Source organism: Aulostomus chinensis, chromosome 2 (genome assembly GCF_037954235.1).
Source record: "Aulostomus chinensis isolate RoL2024-O1b breed Wild chromosome 2, RoL_Achi_v1.0, whole genome shotgun sequence".
NCBI lineage: Eukaryota > Metazoa > Chordata > Actinopteri > Syngnathiformes > Aulostomidae > Aulostomus > Aulostomus chinensis.
The window spans coordinates 19,004,826-19,025,778 of record NC_141321.1 but is presented as its reverse complement, the minus strand read 5'-3'; the positions used below and the strand labels follow the sequence as shown (position 1 = coordinate 19,025,778).

General features: G+C 40.3%; 1 protein-coding gene across 3 annotated transcripts in view; it reads left to right on the top strand.

The window, feature by feature from the left end:
* The first annotated feature begins 286 nt into the window (after positions 1–286).
* The window catches only part of pde3b (phosphodiesterase 3B), a 47,503-nt gene continuing 26,836 nt past the window's right edge, over positions 287–20,953 (top strand). For 2 of the 3 annotated variants that reach the window (XM_086182731.1, XM_086182726.1), the window contains exon 1: positions 287–1,322. In XM_086182731.1, coding sequence (XP_086038857.1) covers positions 432–1,322 — 891 coding nt within the window. In that variant the 5' untranslated portion in view covers positions 287–431. The remainder of the gene's footprint in view (positions 1,323–20,953) is intronic. The other variant, XM_086182739.1, reaches the window with a different exon arrangement.

Here is a 20,953-nt window from a genome sequence, read left to right as displayed (position 1 = left end):
GGACATCATGGGGTGTGGGAGAGGGGCTGTGTTGAATGTACAGCACACGATGCACTTCATCTCTGCATATTTATAACTGTATTTTTAGGTGGAAGTCTGCAGTCGGGACAAGTCGAGTTTGAATCTTGAATCTCTCTGCTATGTTTTAATGGAGGAGAACTTGTGAGAGTTTCCCAGCCTTGAATGTATGCTGCAGTTAGGTTGACTGCTGCGCATGACAAAGCCCTGGCGTGCGAGTTGTGTCCTGTAGGCGGCGACAGAGAGCCCATTTTCTGTAAAAACAACATCTCACCTTCATTCTTTAGTCCAAGTGCTGGAGCACGTTTGAGTGACCATGGAGTGCGTTTGCCGTCATGTAGTTCAGCGTTAATACGGCGTGAATAGTTGAAGAGTGGGACTTTGGCGTGGATACGAGGAGTCCGAGTCGAGCCATGGCTGCGCGGGAGGAAGGAGAGCTTCTGCACAGTAAAATAAGGCACCACGACGGGGCTGGAAGTGTAAACAGCTCCGAGGGCTTCAGGAACGGCTATGTGAAGAGCTGCGTCACCCCCCTTAAACAGGACCATCAGAGGGGTTTTTTGTTCAACGTGTGCAGGTTTTGCAACGAAGACATTCTGAGTTCAAAATTGTTAAAAGTCTCTGCCCTGTACGTCGGCGCGTTTGTAATTTTCGCGGTTTCTTTTCTCATTTCCAGGAGCTCGCAAAGTGACTCGCTTTGGGATTTGCGGACTTTTTTGTCGGGCTTCTCCCAGTCCATCAGTCCTTTATTCAGCATAGGATGTGCATTCTTTTTTCTGACGTTTTACCTGAAGAGGAAAAAGAAGGAAAGCAGTAAATGTTGGCTATTGTTACTGCCAGCATCGTGTTACCTCGGGGATTTTCTGGTTTTGCGGTTTTTGCAATGGGGAGAGGACCAGCTGCACCAGATGCAAATGGTGGGCAGGTTGTTATTCGTGTTGGGGTGTGTGGGTCTGCTCACACTCATCCCTACTCTCAAACTCAAACACAGTGTCCTCACACTGGTTTTCGCCAGCGTTGTGTGGTTGGTGTCTTTCACAAGTTTGAGCGGTCTACCCGCACTGCTCAGACCGCTCTTCGCCTGCTTTGCGGGGGTTTCTGGCTCCTTGTTGGGGCTCTGCTTTGACCGTTACTACCCGTCGAGGGACGCACCGAGTGGGATTTCCAGCACGGAGGAGAAGGTCCCAGTGATCAGACCGAGGAGACGGTCCAGTTGTGTTTCTTTGGGGGAAACGTCGACCAGCTATTATGGCAGTTGTAAAATGCCTCGCAGACCTTCGCTACCCTGTATATCCAGAGAGCAGGTACATGATTTTGTCTGTTGTTGTTGTTGTAGTAGTAGGCCCACTGATCAGCCACTACTAGGCTGCTACACATGTGCATCAGAGGAGGAAAACACCCAGTCTTAACTGTGAAGGCCACACAAAGCAAATCCATCCTCTGAGCCACTAAAAGAAAAAACATTCCTCTGCAGAACAGTTGAGCTGTTTGGTAAAAATCATCAGCACCTATGAAGAGTTGCAGCTCAGCTAACATTAAATGTGTGTATACTTTATGGTAGGCTAATGCTGGTAAAAGGGCCTTTTGTAGGGAGGAAGAAAAGTCTGATTGTGGTTAAAACACATTTTATTTTATTTTATTTTGGCAACGATCCCTTTCCATGGTAATATAATGGGACATGTGACAAAGAAATGTGGCAGGATAATTTATAATACAAATTTTTATTTTATAAAATGATCTGTATTCTCAATGGTAAAAATCTATTTACATTTTTAACAAATTTTAATATCTTGAGCATGACAGACTGGGTATTTTTGGAGGTGATGCTGGAGTTAAACAAAATATCTAAAACTGATATAGCAGCCAATATTTTTTTTTGTAACATAATTTACAGTTTGAAAATAAACAGTGTTATCCAAAATGACAGAGGTTCACTGGAATAATGAATTTCACTGAGAATTCGATCATTGTAAATAATCTTTTGCTAATTTATTTTCTGTTGGGGGGGCAAGTTTTTATATCGGCACTTATCAGACATTATATATACTGATACTAATATATCCGGGCCATTATCGACCACAGGTGAATCAGTTAGGCTCAGAGTATCACTCAAACAGGAGAATCATCCAAATTCACTTTACAATAAGTCATTTTGCAATTGAGCCAAGCAGTTTGTGTGAAAGATAGTGGAATCGCATGCTTTAGGGTGCCTGTAGGAAATGACATCATGACGTTAGTAATCTTGATTTAGCTGGGATTTGATGATCAGTAGATATTAAAGTTTGAATCATTCTGTCAGGATAACATGGATAACACCAGCAGCCTAGCCATGTTCCACAGTCTCGTCTGGTTGTAGCAGTCAACAAAACCAAATGAAGCTGAGCGCGCGCGCACACACACACACACACACACACACACACACTATTATTTAGTATCAACGCCGCTCGTTCACTGTTTTTTTGTTTTGTCTTTGTGTGTGTGTGTGTGTGTGTGTGCTAGGGCTTTTGCTTTATGTATTGTTAATTTTCACTAATTGTCCCTGTGTTGATCATTTTCATACTGTCGGGTGTCTTGCTGCTGTATTTGCACTTTTTAAACATTATTTACACATTTATACAAAGAAAAGGTCTTTTTACAACGTTTGTATTTAGTGACACATGAAACTGAATGCTGATGTGAATTATGGCCAGAAACATGCAGGGAAAAAAGTAATATCACAATACACATCTAGTGAACACAAACTGTTGAAGGTGTTTAGAAGCTAACTGTTTACGTACAGCAGTGAACTGGTCCTCTAATAGATGCCCCTGCCTGCCTCACCTTAGCTCTGTAAGCTAATACACCTGTATCCAGTGATAACCATACAAAATGCATGGTGTGTACAGAATACGTCAGACAAAAAGCTGATGACAGTTAATTTGTGTGTTTACGACACAAACCCATGTCAACATCACTGTCACCATTATTATTTTTAAACTCCAAAAAACAAAGCACGAACGCATTTCTTCAATGGAAGCCAAGCCGTCAGCTCACACTCATTGTGTTTGTGTCCTCTGAGCATTGTTAGAAATGATAAGAGAACTAAAAATGTATATCCCGATTGTCTTGGGTTATTTCCACGAGTTGTTTTACAAGTCATTGTGTTTGAGGTTATTAGCAGATTTGAAGTCACATTTCAGTAAAAGGAACAATCAGTGAAGACTGTGACAGAAAAACAGGTTATTCACAACTACACCATTTAGTTTTCAGTAATATGTTGCAAATTAGATTGTAAAGTACATTTTTTTTTGTTTACTGAGCAGAAGCAAAAAGTGGATAATTTTGTTTTAGATTTGCATGAAAATTTGTGTTTCTGTTTTAAAATCTGCGATTTTTTTTGTGTAAATGCAACAGTAATCTAGTTAAGTAGCTTTATTCGCACGCTACAAACCCCCAGTGACACACATACTTGCTCTGTAAACAATTTGTCCTGTATTTCCGTTTCAGATAAAAATCTGAAACCAAAATGTAGACATTTTATAAAATAAACTCCTCCTATTTTTTCAGTAGTTTTATGCAATACCATTCTATTATCCCCCTAAATTGCTGGAGACTTTATTTTGATTAAGCCATTTAAATTTTGCATAAAGGAGTAATTATCAGTGTGTCTATCAGAGATGACCACTGAACCAGACGTCAGCTGCCGCACAACACCAGAGCCACACAGACGCTGAACAACAACCCTCATCTGCATTCCTGCTAAAGTCTCCTTCTTATTTAACTTACAGACATTAATACACATCTCGTCCTGCAACCTAGCTCACTGATTTAGCCACCAAACAACCTTTCAACATTGGAAAAGTGCACTGCTAATGTCAGTTTGCAGGCCAGGAAGCTAATTAGCTGTTTAGCTGCAGCACATTGAGCAGCATGCAAACACACTTGCAAATGTCACTTCTGACCCATTAGATGTTGGTGTAGTTATTGCTCTTCGAAACTCCTGCCAGTAACACGCTATCTGCCCATGACTTGCAGCAGCAGAGGTTTGTTTACTTTGTCTTGTTCCTGTCACTCTGGCAGCCTGCCAGCTGCTGTCAATCAGACAAGATACCAACATGCCCCCCACAGACACACACACACACACACACACACACACACACACACACACACACACACACACACACACACACACAGCAACCCCCTTTAAAAACTATCACCAGTCTATTGAACAAGATTTTGACACTATGTGTGCATGCAAAGAGGATTATGTGCAGTTGGACATCAACCTTCATTTATAATATACAATATTGCATTAACTAAAATCATGCACAGACATTTTGAACTCTGTAAAATCCATTACTTTAATGCAAAAAAACAGTGATGGTGGAAAAGAGGTTAGTGACGTGTTATTCATTATTCTTTAGCAGCTGACGCACGGAACACCCAGAATCCTGTGATTCTGGGTGAGAGCATTGAATCACAGGATTCTGGGTGAGTTAATTTCTCAGTGTATCAACCCAGATCTGAAAAATACACTCTGGTGAAGTCAAGAGTATGAGATTGCTCTGAGGTGTGTGTGTGTGTGCGCGTGTGTGTGTGTGTGTGTGTGAGGGGGTGAGTTTGTCTGTGTGGAATTGTCAGTGCTATGATGCATTCCAGTGCATGCTGGGATTGATAGTAGATGGGCTTCAATATTAACTATGTAAGCCAGATGTAGGGAAAATGTTGTAGATGCTCTCATGTCATGAGATATTCAGAACTTTCTGAAGATGGTGATTTAGTATTCCTGCCCAAAAAGAAAAAAATGCTTTTGTGGACAATGTCACAGTTGCAGTGTGTTACCTTGCAGTTAATAAGAGAACAAAGAAATACAGTGACACAACATCTTTTACAGGAATACTTATTTGATCAACACATGATTTGTGTACCTATCCAGTGAAAATGAAATAAAAGCATGTCATATGCACAGCTAAACTTTATTAAATGACCACTGGGAGAATCCCTCCTTAGCTTTCTCAGTCATATTTGGAGTGAGATCTGAGAAAATGCTGCCATTCAGATCGAGATCAAATGATATGACTTGAACATGACGATGACTTCATTTTACTTTCAACACTTGCGTCGCTTGCACACAACAAGCGAATGCTGTCTTCCACCCAAAATCAAAGTGTTATTTTCAAATGATATTAAATGTTTATGAATTACTCAGGAAATGTGGCTCAATATTGCCTTGTACACTCGGCCAATAAGCACTTTATGTTTTATATTTAATCATCAATATTTTTTCCTAAGTTGCAATAGTGCAGATTTGACCAACCAAGACGGAGAGACTAACTTAACATTGTTTTAAAACTAAGGGTCCCTATGATGCGTGCCGTCAAGCTCAGATTGTTCTGACACATTTATGAAACATATTACATTGTACCTTATGAAACAAAGTAAGTAGCTGTATTTCATATTCGTGTTTCTTTCTCAAGAGAGGGACAGACCAAGAGATACAAGCTAGCACATCATGCTAATGTTGCTGTTATTTACAATATTTAAGTCTTTATTTCATCAAACTTGAAAAGAGAATTTTACCTAATTACTGTTAATGCAAGCAGGTCTGGATATCCTACTTTGATACTTTAATGGTACCAAGATATTGCTTTCAGTACTACAGAGTATAGGCAAGAGTCATACAGTACCAAAATTCAGTATTGAAAGAGTAAATAAGTATCGTTCGGTTTTTGATGTCAAAAAATTCTTAGAATGTAGAAATGCAGTCCTGCTGAATCATAAAACTGAAACAGATAAATTAAGTTAAAACAGATTTTGGTAAATTGGCTTATTATATTTTCATGTTATGAAACTGTTTTTAGTTTATAAAAAAACGAAGAAGCTGAAAACGTCAAGGAAACATTGGCAAAAAATTACCGTTGAGGAGCTGGTGACAAAGCCAAACGATGTGCGACGGAGCATGTGATGGTGTGCTATTACATGTGAATGGATTATTGCAGAACCTGTCCATCCTAGCTGGTCTGGGTGCATTATAATATTCCACATATTCTGATGTCTACTTCTGCTCCAGTAGAAGATTTTAGAAACACTGGCGTGATTCGACAAAAAAAATAGACAGATTTTGTGTCAGAGGAGCCAAAGAGAGGCACAAAGGAAGCGATTGAAAGGAGTCTCTCAGGGTTCACTGATGATGTCATCCATGTTCTTCATCTTGACACACATTTTGCACACAACACAAATCCCCCGCGATGGTGTCTGGGAGGGTCATTAGTTTTGTGCGTCCAAACTGTGACGCTGGAGCTCTCTCTCTCTCTCTCTCTCTCTCTCTCTCTCTCTCTCTCCCCTCTCTCCTCTCTCTCTCTCAGGATATTGGACATGAGACTAAGAGAACAAAATAAATTGAAGTAAATCAGATAAAATGTTCCTTTTGTACAGTCTTAATAGTCAACAACATGCTGTTCTGTATGCTTGTTGGTAATAGTTTTGATTACGTGATGTTCCAAACAGTTTCACCTAAGACCTACAACTGTACATCTCTGTAACATATATGAAGCAGCAGTACCAAAAACAACACAAAATACTGGATATCAGTGTAAACAACTGCGGTACCTTCATGTACAAGATCTAGAGGATTTCTAGTTTTTAGTGTTTTACCTTCATTTCATTCAGTTACTTATATATGAGTACATCTATTGTGTGGTAGTGTTTCTAGAAGTGTTGAAATATTTGCAACAATGACCATGTTCTCATTCAACAGGCAGCTTGTTATTAATTAGGGGCCGTATAGAATGCTATAAAAAAAAACATAGACGTGCCTTTTTGTTTTTCCAGTTGACCTTTTCATTATGTGGTTTTTGGTCTGTGTGCAAAATGCTAGGTGATGTATCATAATCACTCTCGTAATGTGCAATATCATCGCAGACATGATAACTTTGGTAAAGTTTAGCATGATTTGTAAATTCACACTAAAGACAAAGATACATCTATTTTCTTGCAGTAGTGTCACTTTTAATGAAAATTGTTTGAGTACAAGTAAAAAAATCCCAGTCATGCACCAGTTAGTAATATTGCCATATTTATCATATTAACTTATCTGACTTATACATGTGAGTGTGATTACAATTTGGTCATGGGACAGAATAATTAGGTCACATGCTTCCGTTCTCAAAGTCTCCAATCTAAGTATAACAGTGCATATATAAAAAAACTAATAGGCTGTTTTCACATTTTAAATTATGTGTATTTAATGACGGGAAATCTTGTGTGTGGTGTGAAAACATGTGGGATCACCATTAGTTACACTCAGAGCAATTATAGATGCACGTAAAGTAACTTCCTCTCTGCTCTCTAGGTTTTAGCTGTGGGTTAACGGCTAGCTTATATCGCAAACATGAGAATGCCATTTAAAAATAGAAATAAAAACAGGCCGGATTATTTACTCACCATCGAGTGTCACTGGTGAGGCGACACTCAGCAGACCCCATCCGTCACCGCATTGTCTATTTGTGTTTCACAAAACAGAAAATTATTTGCAAGACGCTCGCTCCACTGCGCCACGTAGCTCTAAGGTGCTGAGAGGATTGTTAATGAACCTAAGTGCACTCTGTGGGACAAGCTAGCACCACAGGCACCCCAAGGCTCTTTTCTGTAAAGTAGTCTGTGAACTCATGGTTTTCACATTGATGGACTTCAACCAACATAAGCGACTCCCATTTTTGAAAAGCCAAAACCAGCTGATTTAATCGGCCTGTAGATGAACCGATGGAGCTCTGATGGAGTTTTTATTGTTTATTGTTTATCCTATTCACTTGTGTTGACGACGCCACCATGAAATAGAGGGAAACCAACTGTAATGATAAACCCACCGAGGCTGTTATTTGGTTTTTGGGCGGGTTTCGGCCACATGTAGCGTATGCAATTCTTAGAGGTGAGTGAATTCACAAGTACAAGTCAAATTTGACATTAAAACATTGAGAATATTCTAGTTGCTTCGTTCCAGTAAAAAAAAAAGTTTTTCTTCATGTACAAGTTATAAAAGATTCTTTATGGCATCGTCTGGTCCTTGTTAACAACATCATCATCAACAGCATTTGAGTCAAAAATCTGAACACAGCATGTGAGGGAGCCATAATCTGATCCTTTATTTGAAGCCCCCTCGTGTTGGACAAGCTTTTGTCACCTGTCATGAGAAGCTTGTAGTAAATTTAATTGAATTATTCTTTATAAGCCAAATATAGAGTTTGTAGACATGTGTGGCATGTTTTGGTGGTATGGTGTGTCTGTCAAGCCAAGCCCATTTTATTTTTGCAGGTGTTGTCCAAAACTATGTCAGACTGACATAGACAGAAAAACCTGTCGTGCCTGCTGCCGCCTCAGTCATCACATCATACAATGTATTGAAATCACTGGGGACAGAAGTTTTGTGCAGTTGTAGTGGTGCAGATCATGGAGACCGACTCGTGCCAGGAAAACGTTTAGTGCCGTGTTTTAGATAGATTAATTCAAACTGCCCGTGTTTATATCTGCAAAACTTGTTCCATTTATATGTTTTTAAAATTTTATTTAACTAATTTTAACCAGGTTAATCAACATTGAAATCAACAATTTTCTTATGTTGTTCTAGTGTAGCTCAAAAGTCCGTTGCACAACTGTGGATTGGCTGTAAGTGCCGCGGGTCAGTTTCGCTGAATCCTAGATGTATTCCACTAACTGTGTTAAGCTCTGCTTTGTAGTCTGGCTGGATCCATTAGCAAGTGAGAAATACTTTTATAAACACTCTACTGAAACATATTCTCAATTATGGGCCTTTATATGAAATCAAATCACAGCAGTGAAAGAAATGATGTTGCTATAGGGCTTGGCGATATACGCAGATGAACAATGTAGCAGCTATGTAATGGAAATTTCATTTTAATCTATTATCATTGGTGATTTTTAATTAAGTATTTTTTAATAAAGAGCAGGAGAAAAAGGCTGAATTTAACCACTTTATTTTTAATTTATTTGAATAGATTTGATTTGTTAACACAAAAGTAAACATAAATAGAAGACATTTGCACAAAAATATCAAGGAAAGATACCACACATCAATTGTGCTGTTAAATGTGTATCATCGAAGGATACATGTGTTTTTGAACCTGGTGTACATAGTTTTTTTAACCCAGAGATCTATTGTTCAACCTAAATAGCAACCTGCAAAAAAGAAGGGAAAAGAAAAGGTATTGTAGGGCGACCCAGCATGTTTTGGAGATGAGAAGAATATAGAGGAAATAATATTTTTAAGGAGGATTAGTGTACTTGGCGGGGATCTAAAAAGCTCTACTTCATGACTAAGACCTCAGAGGCAGTGCTGGCAATGCAATGTTGAATTCGGGGGGGGGGGGGCTCGGCCCTCGGCCCTCTTTTTGAGTGGTTTCCACTCTGAGGGGGCAGGCATGGGTAAATAATACACTTAACCCCCCCCCCCACACACACACACACACACACACACACACTCTCCCCCTCCAGACAAGAACAGAGAAGCGGGCTGCAGAGAGAGAGAGAGAGGTTGGAAGGGAGAGCAGTGAAAACGCAGAGCAGCTCTCAGCTGTCACGTTCACTTGCTGTAAAGCCATGTGGAATGATATAACATTGACGTCACAACCGAGTGACGTATCACAGGGTGATTACAAAGAAGAAAAAGAAAAAATGCCAAGTCTTATTAATCACCCTGTAGAATATAGTGGCTGCCTCCAGCAATGATGAGTAGGGGAGAACTTGTCCATCTTCAGAGCATGTGCTATGGGAAGAGTGTGTCAGAGGAGAGCAAAAAATGGACCACTCGGTTTCCACATATTCAGATAAAGCCCTGAAGGTTTATTGACATTATTTTGTTTAATTAAAACATATTTGCCTATGTATTTGTGTGTGTGTGTGTGTGTGTGTTAGCATTTTTAGGTTGACAGCATCAGTGTAGATGTGTTAGTGTGTTGCACTAGTTATGTAATTTTGATTTGATTTGATTGAACTGAAAAATTATTGTCAGGATTATAATAGAAGAGAGGAAGTAATTGGTTTAAAATCTATTAGTAGATTTTATTTTTTTTTAAAAAGACATGTAAGCATTGGTGTTGCAAGGTCAGTCATTTTCAGCCTTCATGTAGCAACAAATAAATGAATAGTTACCCTAATTTAGGCTTCATTCTGCTGTTAATAGCTTTGGTGATGAAAGTCTTTATTGTAGGATTTAGTGAGACTGTCTGCTCACTGTGTTCACTGTGCGAGAACAAACACTTAAAACATCCTTAATCTGAAACACACACTCAAATAGTTGACATAAAGTAAAAGAAATAATGAGTAAACTAATTGAGGAACCTCATACCGCTCCAGTTACGCTCGAGTACCAAACTTCAAAATTTGTAAGAAATGGAAAAAAAAAATGTCAGTGTTTGCTAAATTAAAATTTACTCCCTGAAATGTAACCAAAGCCAAGCCGCGACTGAACTGAATGAGAATAAGTGTGAAGCTCAGCTCAGTGTTGAGTGGCTTGTGTAACAGTTGTGCTATCGTGACCAAGATGTCCTAATTCGATGTGTAGCAACTCTTTAGCAACCATAACCCAGGTCCCTTTGATAGTAACGTTGTAACGCAACATTTTAACACCAAATCTCGAGCTGAATCAGCATCAGAATGTCGTCTACATATTTAACAAAGCTTGTACAGGTGTTTTCTAATCCGCATTTGAAATGAATGTTATAAAAATGTACCTTTTTTCTTTTTTGTTTATAATGAGAAATTATTTCTGCTGCAGCTTCTTTCAGTAATATTTTCTTGCCACTTTTATTAGGGTACGTTTTAGCTACTTTTAATTTCTCATCGGCAACAGCAGCAGCAGGACCAGTAGAAAGGGTTACATTGTGTGTGTGTGTATGTGTGCGTGCGCGCGCGCGCGTGTGTGTGTGTGTGGCCGACTGCAGAGTGAAACAGGATGCAGCGACTGCATTGTCAGCCTGCTGGTGTGAGTGCAAACAGATGAGGAAATGCTGGAGCGGGTACTCCAAAACTCGGGTTACCTTGGAAACGGTTTGCGTCATGATCACCAGCAATTAGCTTGCAGCTCTTTAGTTTTCATGATAGGTCTAGCAGAGCTTAGCCTAATGACCCCGGTGTCTGAAGAGTCACCAGTAAAATAGGCTTGACAAAGTATTGGAGAGTATTTCCTGTAAACAAATTTATTAATTGCACTTCATTTTAGGACAGAAATTATATGGGGTTCTTCTGTCGCCTTGCTTCTATTTCTGTCTAATGAACCTTGATGTTAGCACCCTGAACTCATCTATCTGCTTGTATGATTATGATGTACAAAGCATATTTTTTTGGCTGAGTTTATGAAGAGTTGAGTCCTGGTTTGTTGGACTGGAAAGTGAAATGCTGAGCAACTATCATCAACACAAGTTTGGTCCAATTAGAGCTGTTCTATCAGCTTCCCATGCAGGCCTGTTTCCACTACATTACCGTGGACAAATGTTAAGTGACAGATAAGTAAAGACAACATGTTCTCTATGTTGCAGACGGCTCTGTTTGCAACACTATCAAGCTTTTTTTTTTTTCTTTTAAGTTTGAGGAGACATTAAGCTCATCTTAAAGGATTACACCACAAGGTTCCCAACAATGCAAACATGTCAGGTGGCTTAGCTTTTAAGTTCAGGATGAGGTTGTTGAACCTTGCGTGTGTTGACTGTTTGTTCAGTCCAGTGACAGGACTGGAGGAAAAGGAGAAAATGCACAACCTGCTAGGGCTGGTTAAGTTTAAGTGCTGTGACAGCTTGATGGAGTCCATGTGTAAATTGTGATGAAATAGAGGGTTGAAGAATGTGGTAAATTGAAGTTAACAACTCAGTATTTACAAACAATTCTGCATCTCCAAATTACCTAAATAGAATATTTCTAAAAGCTTTTGATGAGATCTGAATGATTTCATTTTTTTAGATGTTGCAAATGATTATAATTTTTGTGCATTGTGCCCTCGCTGAACTGTCCCATAGCAATCCAGACACATTTGACTCACATTACCTCTCTCTCTCTCTCTCTCTCTCTCTCTCTCTTTCTCTCTCTCATTCTTCCTATCTCTGTTCCACTGAATTTCTTTCTGCCTTCTCTGTGCGCCTCTTTTGAAAATGGTGTCAGCACTGCTGCTTTTACACCAAAAGGCTGTTGCTAAGTGACGGTTGACGTCAGCCGCAGCTACAGAGGAGGGCTTGTGTGCGTTTAGCAGCTGAGGGCAGATCCCACTGAAAAGGGCAAAACTGTGAAGCACTATTAGTCACTGCAATGAAAACCCTAACTTCTACCAACAGGATTGCCATTTCCAATAACTGTGCACAATTTATTTCGAGTGTCTTTTGGTAAGGTAAATCTTTCAAACTGGAATGCTGAGGTTTAGACAAAAAAATGTTTTGGAGAAACTGCTCCCTGCCAGTCCCCACCCCCTTTTCTTCACTTTTTCTTTAGTCTGTCGCTGTCTCCTTTTCTTTTTGACTTTAACCCCTGTCTGCTGCCCCCCCAACACAGAAGGATACACACAGAGGCTCAAACGCCAGCCCCTCCATTCTCTCCCCTCACATAATGTAAGTGAGATTTTGTAGATAGATTTCACGTCAGAGCAAGGCCTCTGACTCCGTGCTTCAGTGCGATATCTCCCCCATCCGGCCAAGGTTGCTCTTCATCTGCTGGCCATTGTTCAGGGTAATCAATTCCTGGGGACCTGTATCATCCTCCCCCTCCGCACCACCACCACCACCATCATCCCTAACCCCACCTCTCTTTCATTATTGCATTTCTCTCCTGCGACAGCTCACGAAATTTCACATGTTGGAGGGACCCAAACAAAAAGCTTATCTACATTTCAGTTTGAAATAACAGTGGGCAATCTTTATCGTGACTTTGCAACAATTAGTAGATATTTTCTGACGTGTACTGTTTGCTTCATCTGCGTCAAACCCACATTACTTTTTCACAAATTATCTGTTTGTGCATGCTGGATGTACACAGAGAGAATGTGTCCTTGTTTTTGGTTGTTGGTTTTGTTTTTTTGTTTTTTTTGAGGAAGTTGTCATTTCAAACGTGTAAAACCGTCATGTCTGCCACCTCTGTGCCCTACAGCCTGTGATGTAAGTTATTATGGCTGATAAAGGCTGCTGGAGGAGATAAACTAGTGCCAGCAGAGAGCAGGGATCTTTGGGAAGAGTTGGGTGCAGTCATATGGAGCTTACAGATGGCCGTGAGCGGAGAGCACAGGTTTTAATCACACGCCCCCTCTGCTGCTAAGGTACATTCAGAGCTTTGGCCCTTCCTGAACTGCTATTGCTCCCTCGAGATGTTGTGCTCATAGACCTTTGTGGAGGCGCTATTGAAGACATAAACATATTTGAATAAACTAGGATAGACAACAGGTATTTTCGTCAGAAGATGGCGATATAGGTGATGTAACAGAGTAGAAGAAGAGGAGACTCTTGGCCATCTACCAAAGACAAAGGGAGAGAGGAATTGCTTAAGTTGAGCAAGTTGTGATTGTTCTTTTGTGCCAGCTGGTATTGGACATTCAAAGACAAAGTTTGGAAATATTGTGGACGTGTAAACAGCTGCTCAGTCATTTAAGTTAAAGATTCAGAGTTGTGTAAGAACTTATTTGAAAAAGGCGCCTCCATGTCCTATTTTGCTCATTTACCATTCAAAATGTAATTTTTTTGTTTCCAGTCAACATTTCGAATGGGATTCATCAAACATGACTACTTCTGTTGGTAACAAAATGCTGGATAAACGTGACTTGATGAAATATACCGACAGCAGGTAGAACAACATGGGCCGTTTGGTTTTAAGCAAAGGAGGAATATGGAGAAGAGTATTATAAAGCTTTGTTGGCTAGTGAGTTTGCTTCAACAGTTGATGTTCTGATACTTTGTGTCTTCAGTTCCAACAGATGAAAACTGAGTGCTTCTAGTTCACATACAGGGATGGATGAGCTAACATGTCACCGCCTGTTTTAGGTGAAATTTGTCCCTGTTTTTGTCTAAACTCTCCCTGAATAGACCACAATCAGGCTTGGGGGATGTGACTGCACTGTATGTCTGACTTGTTAAATGTTTTAGATTTGCTAAAGTAGTCGTCCCCCCCCCCCCCCCCCCCACAAGGTCTCTTGAATGTAGCTCACGAGCCAATGTGGTTTTAGAGCGAGGTGAACTGAGGAAGCATCTCAGCCAACCCAAAACCATCCATCCATCCATCCATTTTCTTCCGCTTATTCCTGTTAAGGGTCTCGGGGGGCTGGAGCCTATCCCAGTGGCTACGGGCGAGAGGCGTGGTTCACCCTGGACAGGTCGCCAGTCCATCGCAGGGCCAACATACTGAGACAGACAACCATTCACACTCACAGTCACACCTACGGTCAATTTAGAGTACAGGGTTCCTACAAGTTTCAACAAGTCAAATTTAAGACCTTTTAAGACCTTTTTTAAGACTTTTTGAATGAAATTTTAGACCGAGTCGCGACACCATATGATAGCTTTTGGTCATCAATGGAATGGTGGGATGTGCTTCCCAACACACAAAATGCTTGTTGTGGTGCTGAACCAAGCAGATCTATACATGAAAAAAGAATCTCCAATGATGCATGGCAGCATCGACCAATTTGAAAAAAAGACAGATACAGGATTCTCAATTTCACCATTTATTTTGGCATTGAAAAATGAACACTATCACACTCCTTCCCTACAGAGAATGCAATTGGAATAGGGGAGTGAATTGAAAAATAAAAAAAAATAAAAATGAATTTAAAAAAGTGAAAAATTAGTGTGTATATCAGTGACATATATTGTATTGCGGTACCGGGAACCTGGGCAGCGGTAGCGGAGACCTGGGTCGCTTGAGGAGGTCGAGGCATAGCAGCAGGTGCTGGGTCCGCTGGAGACGATGTCAGATATCTGGCTCGATGCAGCCTCTTACTTGTGTTTCATGTTTACTGGACTTCGCGTGCGACTCCAGAGCCTTTATCCCTAATGTTCCCAGTCCCATCCACCACAAGTTGAAGACAGTGCGGGAACCATGGAGTATCAATCAGCCTTGTCCCCTCTTGATGTCTTTGGACTGTGGGAGGAAGCTGGAGTACCAGAGAGAACCCACACAGGAACAGGGAGAACATGCAGACTCCACACAGAAAGATCCCGTGCTGGAGCCGGGACTCAAACCCGGAACCTTCTTGTTGTGAGGCCACAGTGCTGACCACTGCACCACCGTGCTGCCCCAACCAAAAACATCACAGAAAACTCCATGGTTATTTTAAATCATCTGTTAATCTGATTTAAGAGAAAAATTAATCTGATATAATATCATGTCCCCCTATCATGTGGACATGCATTCACGGGAGAGTTGAGGGAAAAGTGAGTTTTCCGCAAACACGTGGCAAGACAGACTGGTTATGTGTTATACCATTTGACTGCAGGGACATTTATGCGCCTCTTAAAAACATGTTAGATGTGTGAAAAGGTGAAACATCCAGAATAAAATAGAAGAAAATTGTAGGGCTGTAATCTCCCAGTCGACTAGTCAATGTATTAGTCGATACGTTCTGGCTCGACCAAAATTCTGATTGGTTGATTTTTTGCCACGTTAATTTCATCAGGAGGAAAGTACCGAAAGCACCCCTGTTTCACAGATAATCTATCTTTGAACACCCCTTGTGTTTGCTATTTTGGACTCGCCCGACCCGCTAGAGACAGACAGACTGAAGAGTACTAGAAGGCCAACGTCTGGTGGTTTGATGAATGTATATCTAATTTTGACGGTTTCACTGAAAGTCAGTCCTCGTCCACCATGTCAAAGACATCTGCAGTGTGGCAGCATTTCATGAAAATAGATAAAGGAAAAAAAGTCGAATGCAAAGTTTGCAAACAACAGTTTGTATATCACAGCTCCACGACAAGCACGATGTATCACCTAGAAACGGTAAGCCAATTTGTCTACCTTAGGTTGCCCCGTCAGTTTTGAGTATATGAACATATCAGAATTGACAGTTTAATGTTTTAGTCTAACAATTGTTTTGTTTTAATTGTAAAAATTCTTACCGTGCACTTGCCTTTTGTGTTTAAGAGTAAAGTTTTAAGTTAAAAGTCTATTTGTGTCTCAGCCGCGATGCTGAGCCTCTCTGTTCAGTCTCGCTCTGTGCGCAGGAAAAATGATAGTGTCGGTCAATTATCATAACGTGACAAAAACAATTGTCTAAATATTCCTCAACAGGTTTTGTGCTGATAGTTGACACAGTTTATTTTTCATATATAAAATTAGTCGATTTTTAGTCGAAATTTGAGGGCTTCAGTCGACCAAGAATTTCTTTGGTTGATTGCAGCCCTAGAAAATTGAATAACATAAATCAGAACATAATTGTAGTTTACCTAGTTTACCCTTTCGTCCTGACATCTCTTTGTAATCTCCACTGCACAATTAATTTCCCCTATTGTCACAAATGTAAATGTATTTCTTAATCTCTAAACATTCAATTCCTTTCAAAGTCTGCCTGCAGTTTGATGATTATCATTAAACATGAGTGGGGGCATGGGGGGGGGGGGGCGCTTCTATGAAGGTGATCAGCTGCAGATTCAGTACATTCAACATGAAATGAAAAGGCTGTCAGAGTTGTGTTCTCCAATGTTTGTAAAGTACACCTGTTCCCCTGTATTTAGGTCAGTTATTTCAATTTTCCATCCATAGAAGTGGACAAGTGACCCCCTTGGTGGAAAAGTTGCTCTTATGTGAACCTAAGTGTTGATGTGACATGTGATGCTGGTTGCGTATGGTCCTTCTCGTGTAACATACAAATCATGTCTTAAACTAGGCGTTGAACGTATGTGTACACTGAATGTCATCATTCATGTTTTAGACATAATAGCAGGCCAAGATCTTGGGCCAGGTCATGCAGAAAATGAAGACAAATTAAGCGTTAGCATGTCATGGAGCAACAGAGTAGTGAGGGGAAACAAATTAAAGGTCATATTCAGGAAGAAATTCATCCAAAGTTGGTCTCTGGAACAAAAACTCCCCTTGAGTAACATCTGCTATGTAAGGTTTTTATGAGTTTCCTCGAATCCAAATCTTCATATTTTAGATAATAGATTATTGTCAAGCTAGAAATCAGAGCATCAGACCCTTCACAACAGAAACTTCCAGTGTTGTAAATGTCACCACAACAGAAGTGTGCTGTTTTTTTTGTCATTTAAAAACACGAACAAATACACACATTGAAAGGGAATTTTGTATATTATTTGTCCAACCAGATGAAACTGTTAGAAAGGCACTAGCGAAGAATATACAGTATTGTGTCTTAATGGGTGCCATGTGTGTCTGGCTTTCTTGCGTTTTATTGAATTTACGAGCAAACCCCATGACGTTTTTCTTCCACTTGACAATTATAATTTTGTACCATTGCTAATATTATTCTTGACTGAGCTTCTTGATATGACATCTCAAAAAAATTGTATACTACACAAGTCTGGATAGAGTGGGTACATGAAGGTGCCAGCTCTGCTCTCCTGAACTCTGTTTAGTAAACTGAGCTCAGGTTTGTTTGTGTGACTGACTCATCTGACAGGCAGCCAGCGCACCAGTATTTATACCAGGAGGCATCCATCTCAGGTGATGTCGGCTCTGAGCTCATTCTCACAGATGGACAATCTCGGTGGGTCCAGCAGTGTTTGAGTTTGCTGGTTCCTACAAGGATTTAATGAGTGGATTGCAACTCTAGCTGGCCCCAAAGACAAATTTCCGGCTTGGTGGCACCGCGTTTAAACTGCACAAGTGATGTCAGGAATTTTAAAAGTTATGTTTTGATATTTCTTAAAAAATAAATAAATAAATAGTTCCAAAATGGGTTTAGACCTACTCAGACATCTGTTTTCATGTATTGTGTCCTCAAGAGGACACAATGATACATCTGAAGTCCTCGTGTCTTTCTATATTTATTCAATAAATATATGATCTCCAAGCCTACTAGGACTGCAATAAATCAAACGTTAATTGAAATATGGCCTACTAAAATTCTCAGATTGCTGGAAGACTCTATATCTGTCAAAGACTTTTTTTTTGTGGAAGATATTTTGAGGTAAATATTGTGGTGCTGCAGGGATGCCCTGCCTACACTCTACAGAACTAGAAAAACACCTTTCTGTTTTACAGTTTCCCTCAAAAATCACGCCAAGTTCATTTTAATGGGTGTCTCTATGAAAATGAGAATAATGATTAACGGTTGATGTTAACGTTCCTCTTGTAACTGTAATATCAATCAAAATAATCACAATTAGGTAGTTTTTTTTTTTTACCAGATCATGCAGCAAAATGACATCTACAAATATTTGTAAATAAATGTCATATCCTCCACAGTGGTTTAAACAGCCCAGGAGTCATGTGACTGGTATGTCCAGTGATAAAGGTCACTACCATGGATCCTCCCTGAAATGCTTGTGTGGTAAATTGCAGAAACTTTTTAAATGAAGCTATTAAGTAGTTGTCTTGTATTCAGTTAAGCGTTATCACCGTTAATTCATAAAAGTTTTGGCCTGTCACTCTTTTTCGTCCAGCAGCAGTTTCTCAGGTCCTGTCGCTGACAGTGTACTGGACTCATGGCAGGATGACAGTCTCGCTTAGTTATGTGTGCACTAAACACCAGAGACTTTAAAATGTGAAATAATACCCAAACACCCCACCCATGCATGGAGCAAGGGTGGATTATTCCCATGAAACATCAACTTGTTCCTGTCGGAGGTTATAGCAAAAGACATTTTTTGGACTCTAGCGCTGCTTGCAGGCTTTCGTCGCTGTTATGTTGTTGTAAACTGCCATCAGGCTTCCTGTTTGAGTATATATGAGCTGTTTAAATTATGATGTGGTAAAGTTTTTAAACTGAGCACATTAGTAGCCTGGTATGAGGCTGCCCTTTACCACTGTGATCTGTCCTTTCCTACGCTCAGTGATTGGGAGAACAGGAAAGGACAGGCTGCAACCCGCTCTTAGTTGCTATGGAGCACACAAATATATTCACTATGAATTTACTTCGGTGAGTGTATTGACTTTCCTTAAATGAGTGTCAAGTCAAGTTATGAAATGGTGGTCACAAATAACTTCAGATACTTTTGAAGCACTCATTCCACTTCTCTATTGATTCTTGGTAGAACTTAAGGGAACTTTTCAAAAATGTCACTTAGCTCATCGAAGCGATGACGATGGCTTTGGAAACGAGATCCCTAAAGGAGAAATAAAGCGCTCCGTACGGCCAAAGTATTGGTCAACTGCTTGAAAATGATTTACACAATTTCTGTTGTGGTCTCTTCTCTGATTGTTCTTTATGTTTCTCTTTTGCTCTGTCGTTCTCTTCCACTTCCCTATTAACTCCTCCTCTTGCTGCTGCTCGCCTCTGATGGATGGCGTTTGTGTTCGCATGCTTGTTATTGGCCAGAGCTCCAGGGCTCAGGCGTTAGGTTGTGTTTATGAGACGAGCTTGCGCTGATTCCATGATAAAACCAGATGTTCCCTTACAAGGCTTCGAGCCTCCCTGATCGAGCTCTCATGTCCATATCAGGTAGAACCTTCCTGTTGTACTGATGCCTCCCAGCCTCACAGCTATACGTTGCGCTTCGGATCTGCGTCGGTCAACAAAGGTTTGATGTGAGAGGACTTTCATCGCATATTTAGACTCCAATACCAAGAAAAAACCTCATCCAGAATTCACTGGAAGCTCGGATTGATTTACATGTTGATAATTGTTGTTAACTGCGACAAGAACTGCAGTTTCTGTTTCTAAATAATTTTTAAAAGGGAGAGCATTAGTGCATGTTGAGAACAAAAAAAACAGTCAACGTTGGTTAAAAAAGCGACTCAAATATTTACATGATCATTATAATTGTCAACTAAGTGTTTGTTAATGAATTAATTGCCTCATATGTACAACATCTTCAAACGCAGCCTTTCAGCATGTGTGTATTGAATGTTGCCACTTGTCCTTCTCATTGAAGGCTCAGTCCTCAGGGCATGTCTTGCTTCACAGGTACGGCAGCCACTTCAGTAGTTTCTTTTTTGTTTGCTTTAATGGTAGAAGTTGCAAATGCAGTCTCTTGTCCTGTTTTTTTCAAGTGCTATGAGATGAAGCTCCAGTTGTCCATGGTAGAACTCCTCTGACCAGCTGGTTCCTGGCCCAGCGCCACCAGCTATCACATTAAGGCACCTGCGTCGCTGGTCTGCCAGGGTTCGTTTTATTTCGAAAACCTACCAAGCTCTTATATTTCCCATCCCAGTGTTAATGGAATCAGGGGTCTCTGTTTCAAACAGTGTTTGTTAAATAGCTTTCTGACACTGGAAGACCTGGAACCTGGAAGAAAACAGGAATTCTTTAGTCTCATTTGGAGCATAGACATGTGCCCCTTGTGGCTAAGGTGAGTATTACAACAACAAACAAACAAACATTTCATAGAAACATGAGATGAACCAATCCTGATCAGACGAAGAAGAAGGACTGGAGCACCTCACTTTTTCACCTCGCCTGCATTCTAGGGCTTCTGTACAAAGCATCACACAGAAACAGCTATTTATTTAGGGTTCAGTGGACGGGATTTTCATGCCTATATCTTGCATGTTTACAATAAATATGAAAAAATTATCAGAATGTAAAATACCCAGTCTATGCACAAGAAGAAACACGACAGCTTCATGAGAGCAGGACATGATTCTTGCTTTAAATGGTAAATCCCTGTGCCCTGGGTACACGGGCACAGTTTCAACAGGAAACAGTTGTGCTGAGATCACCTTTGTCCCCTGGCATTGATTAAGTCTTTGATAATACTTGCTTTTATTGGCTTGCTGTAAACTTTGGGGCTTATACAAGTAGAGGATGAGACATGGCTAACTACACGGAGGGCAGGCCGACTCAGATCGGGTTACT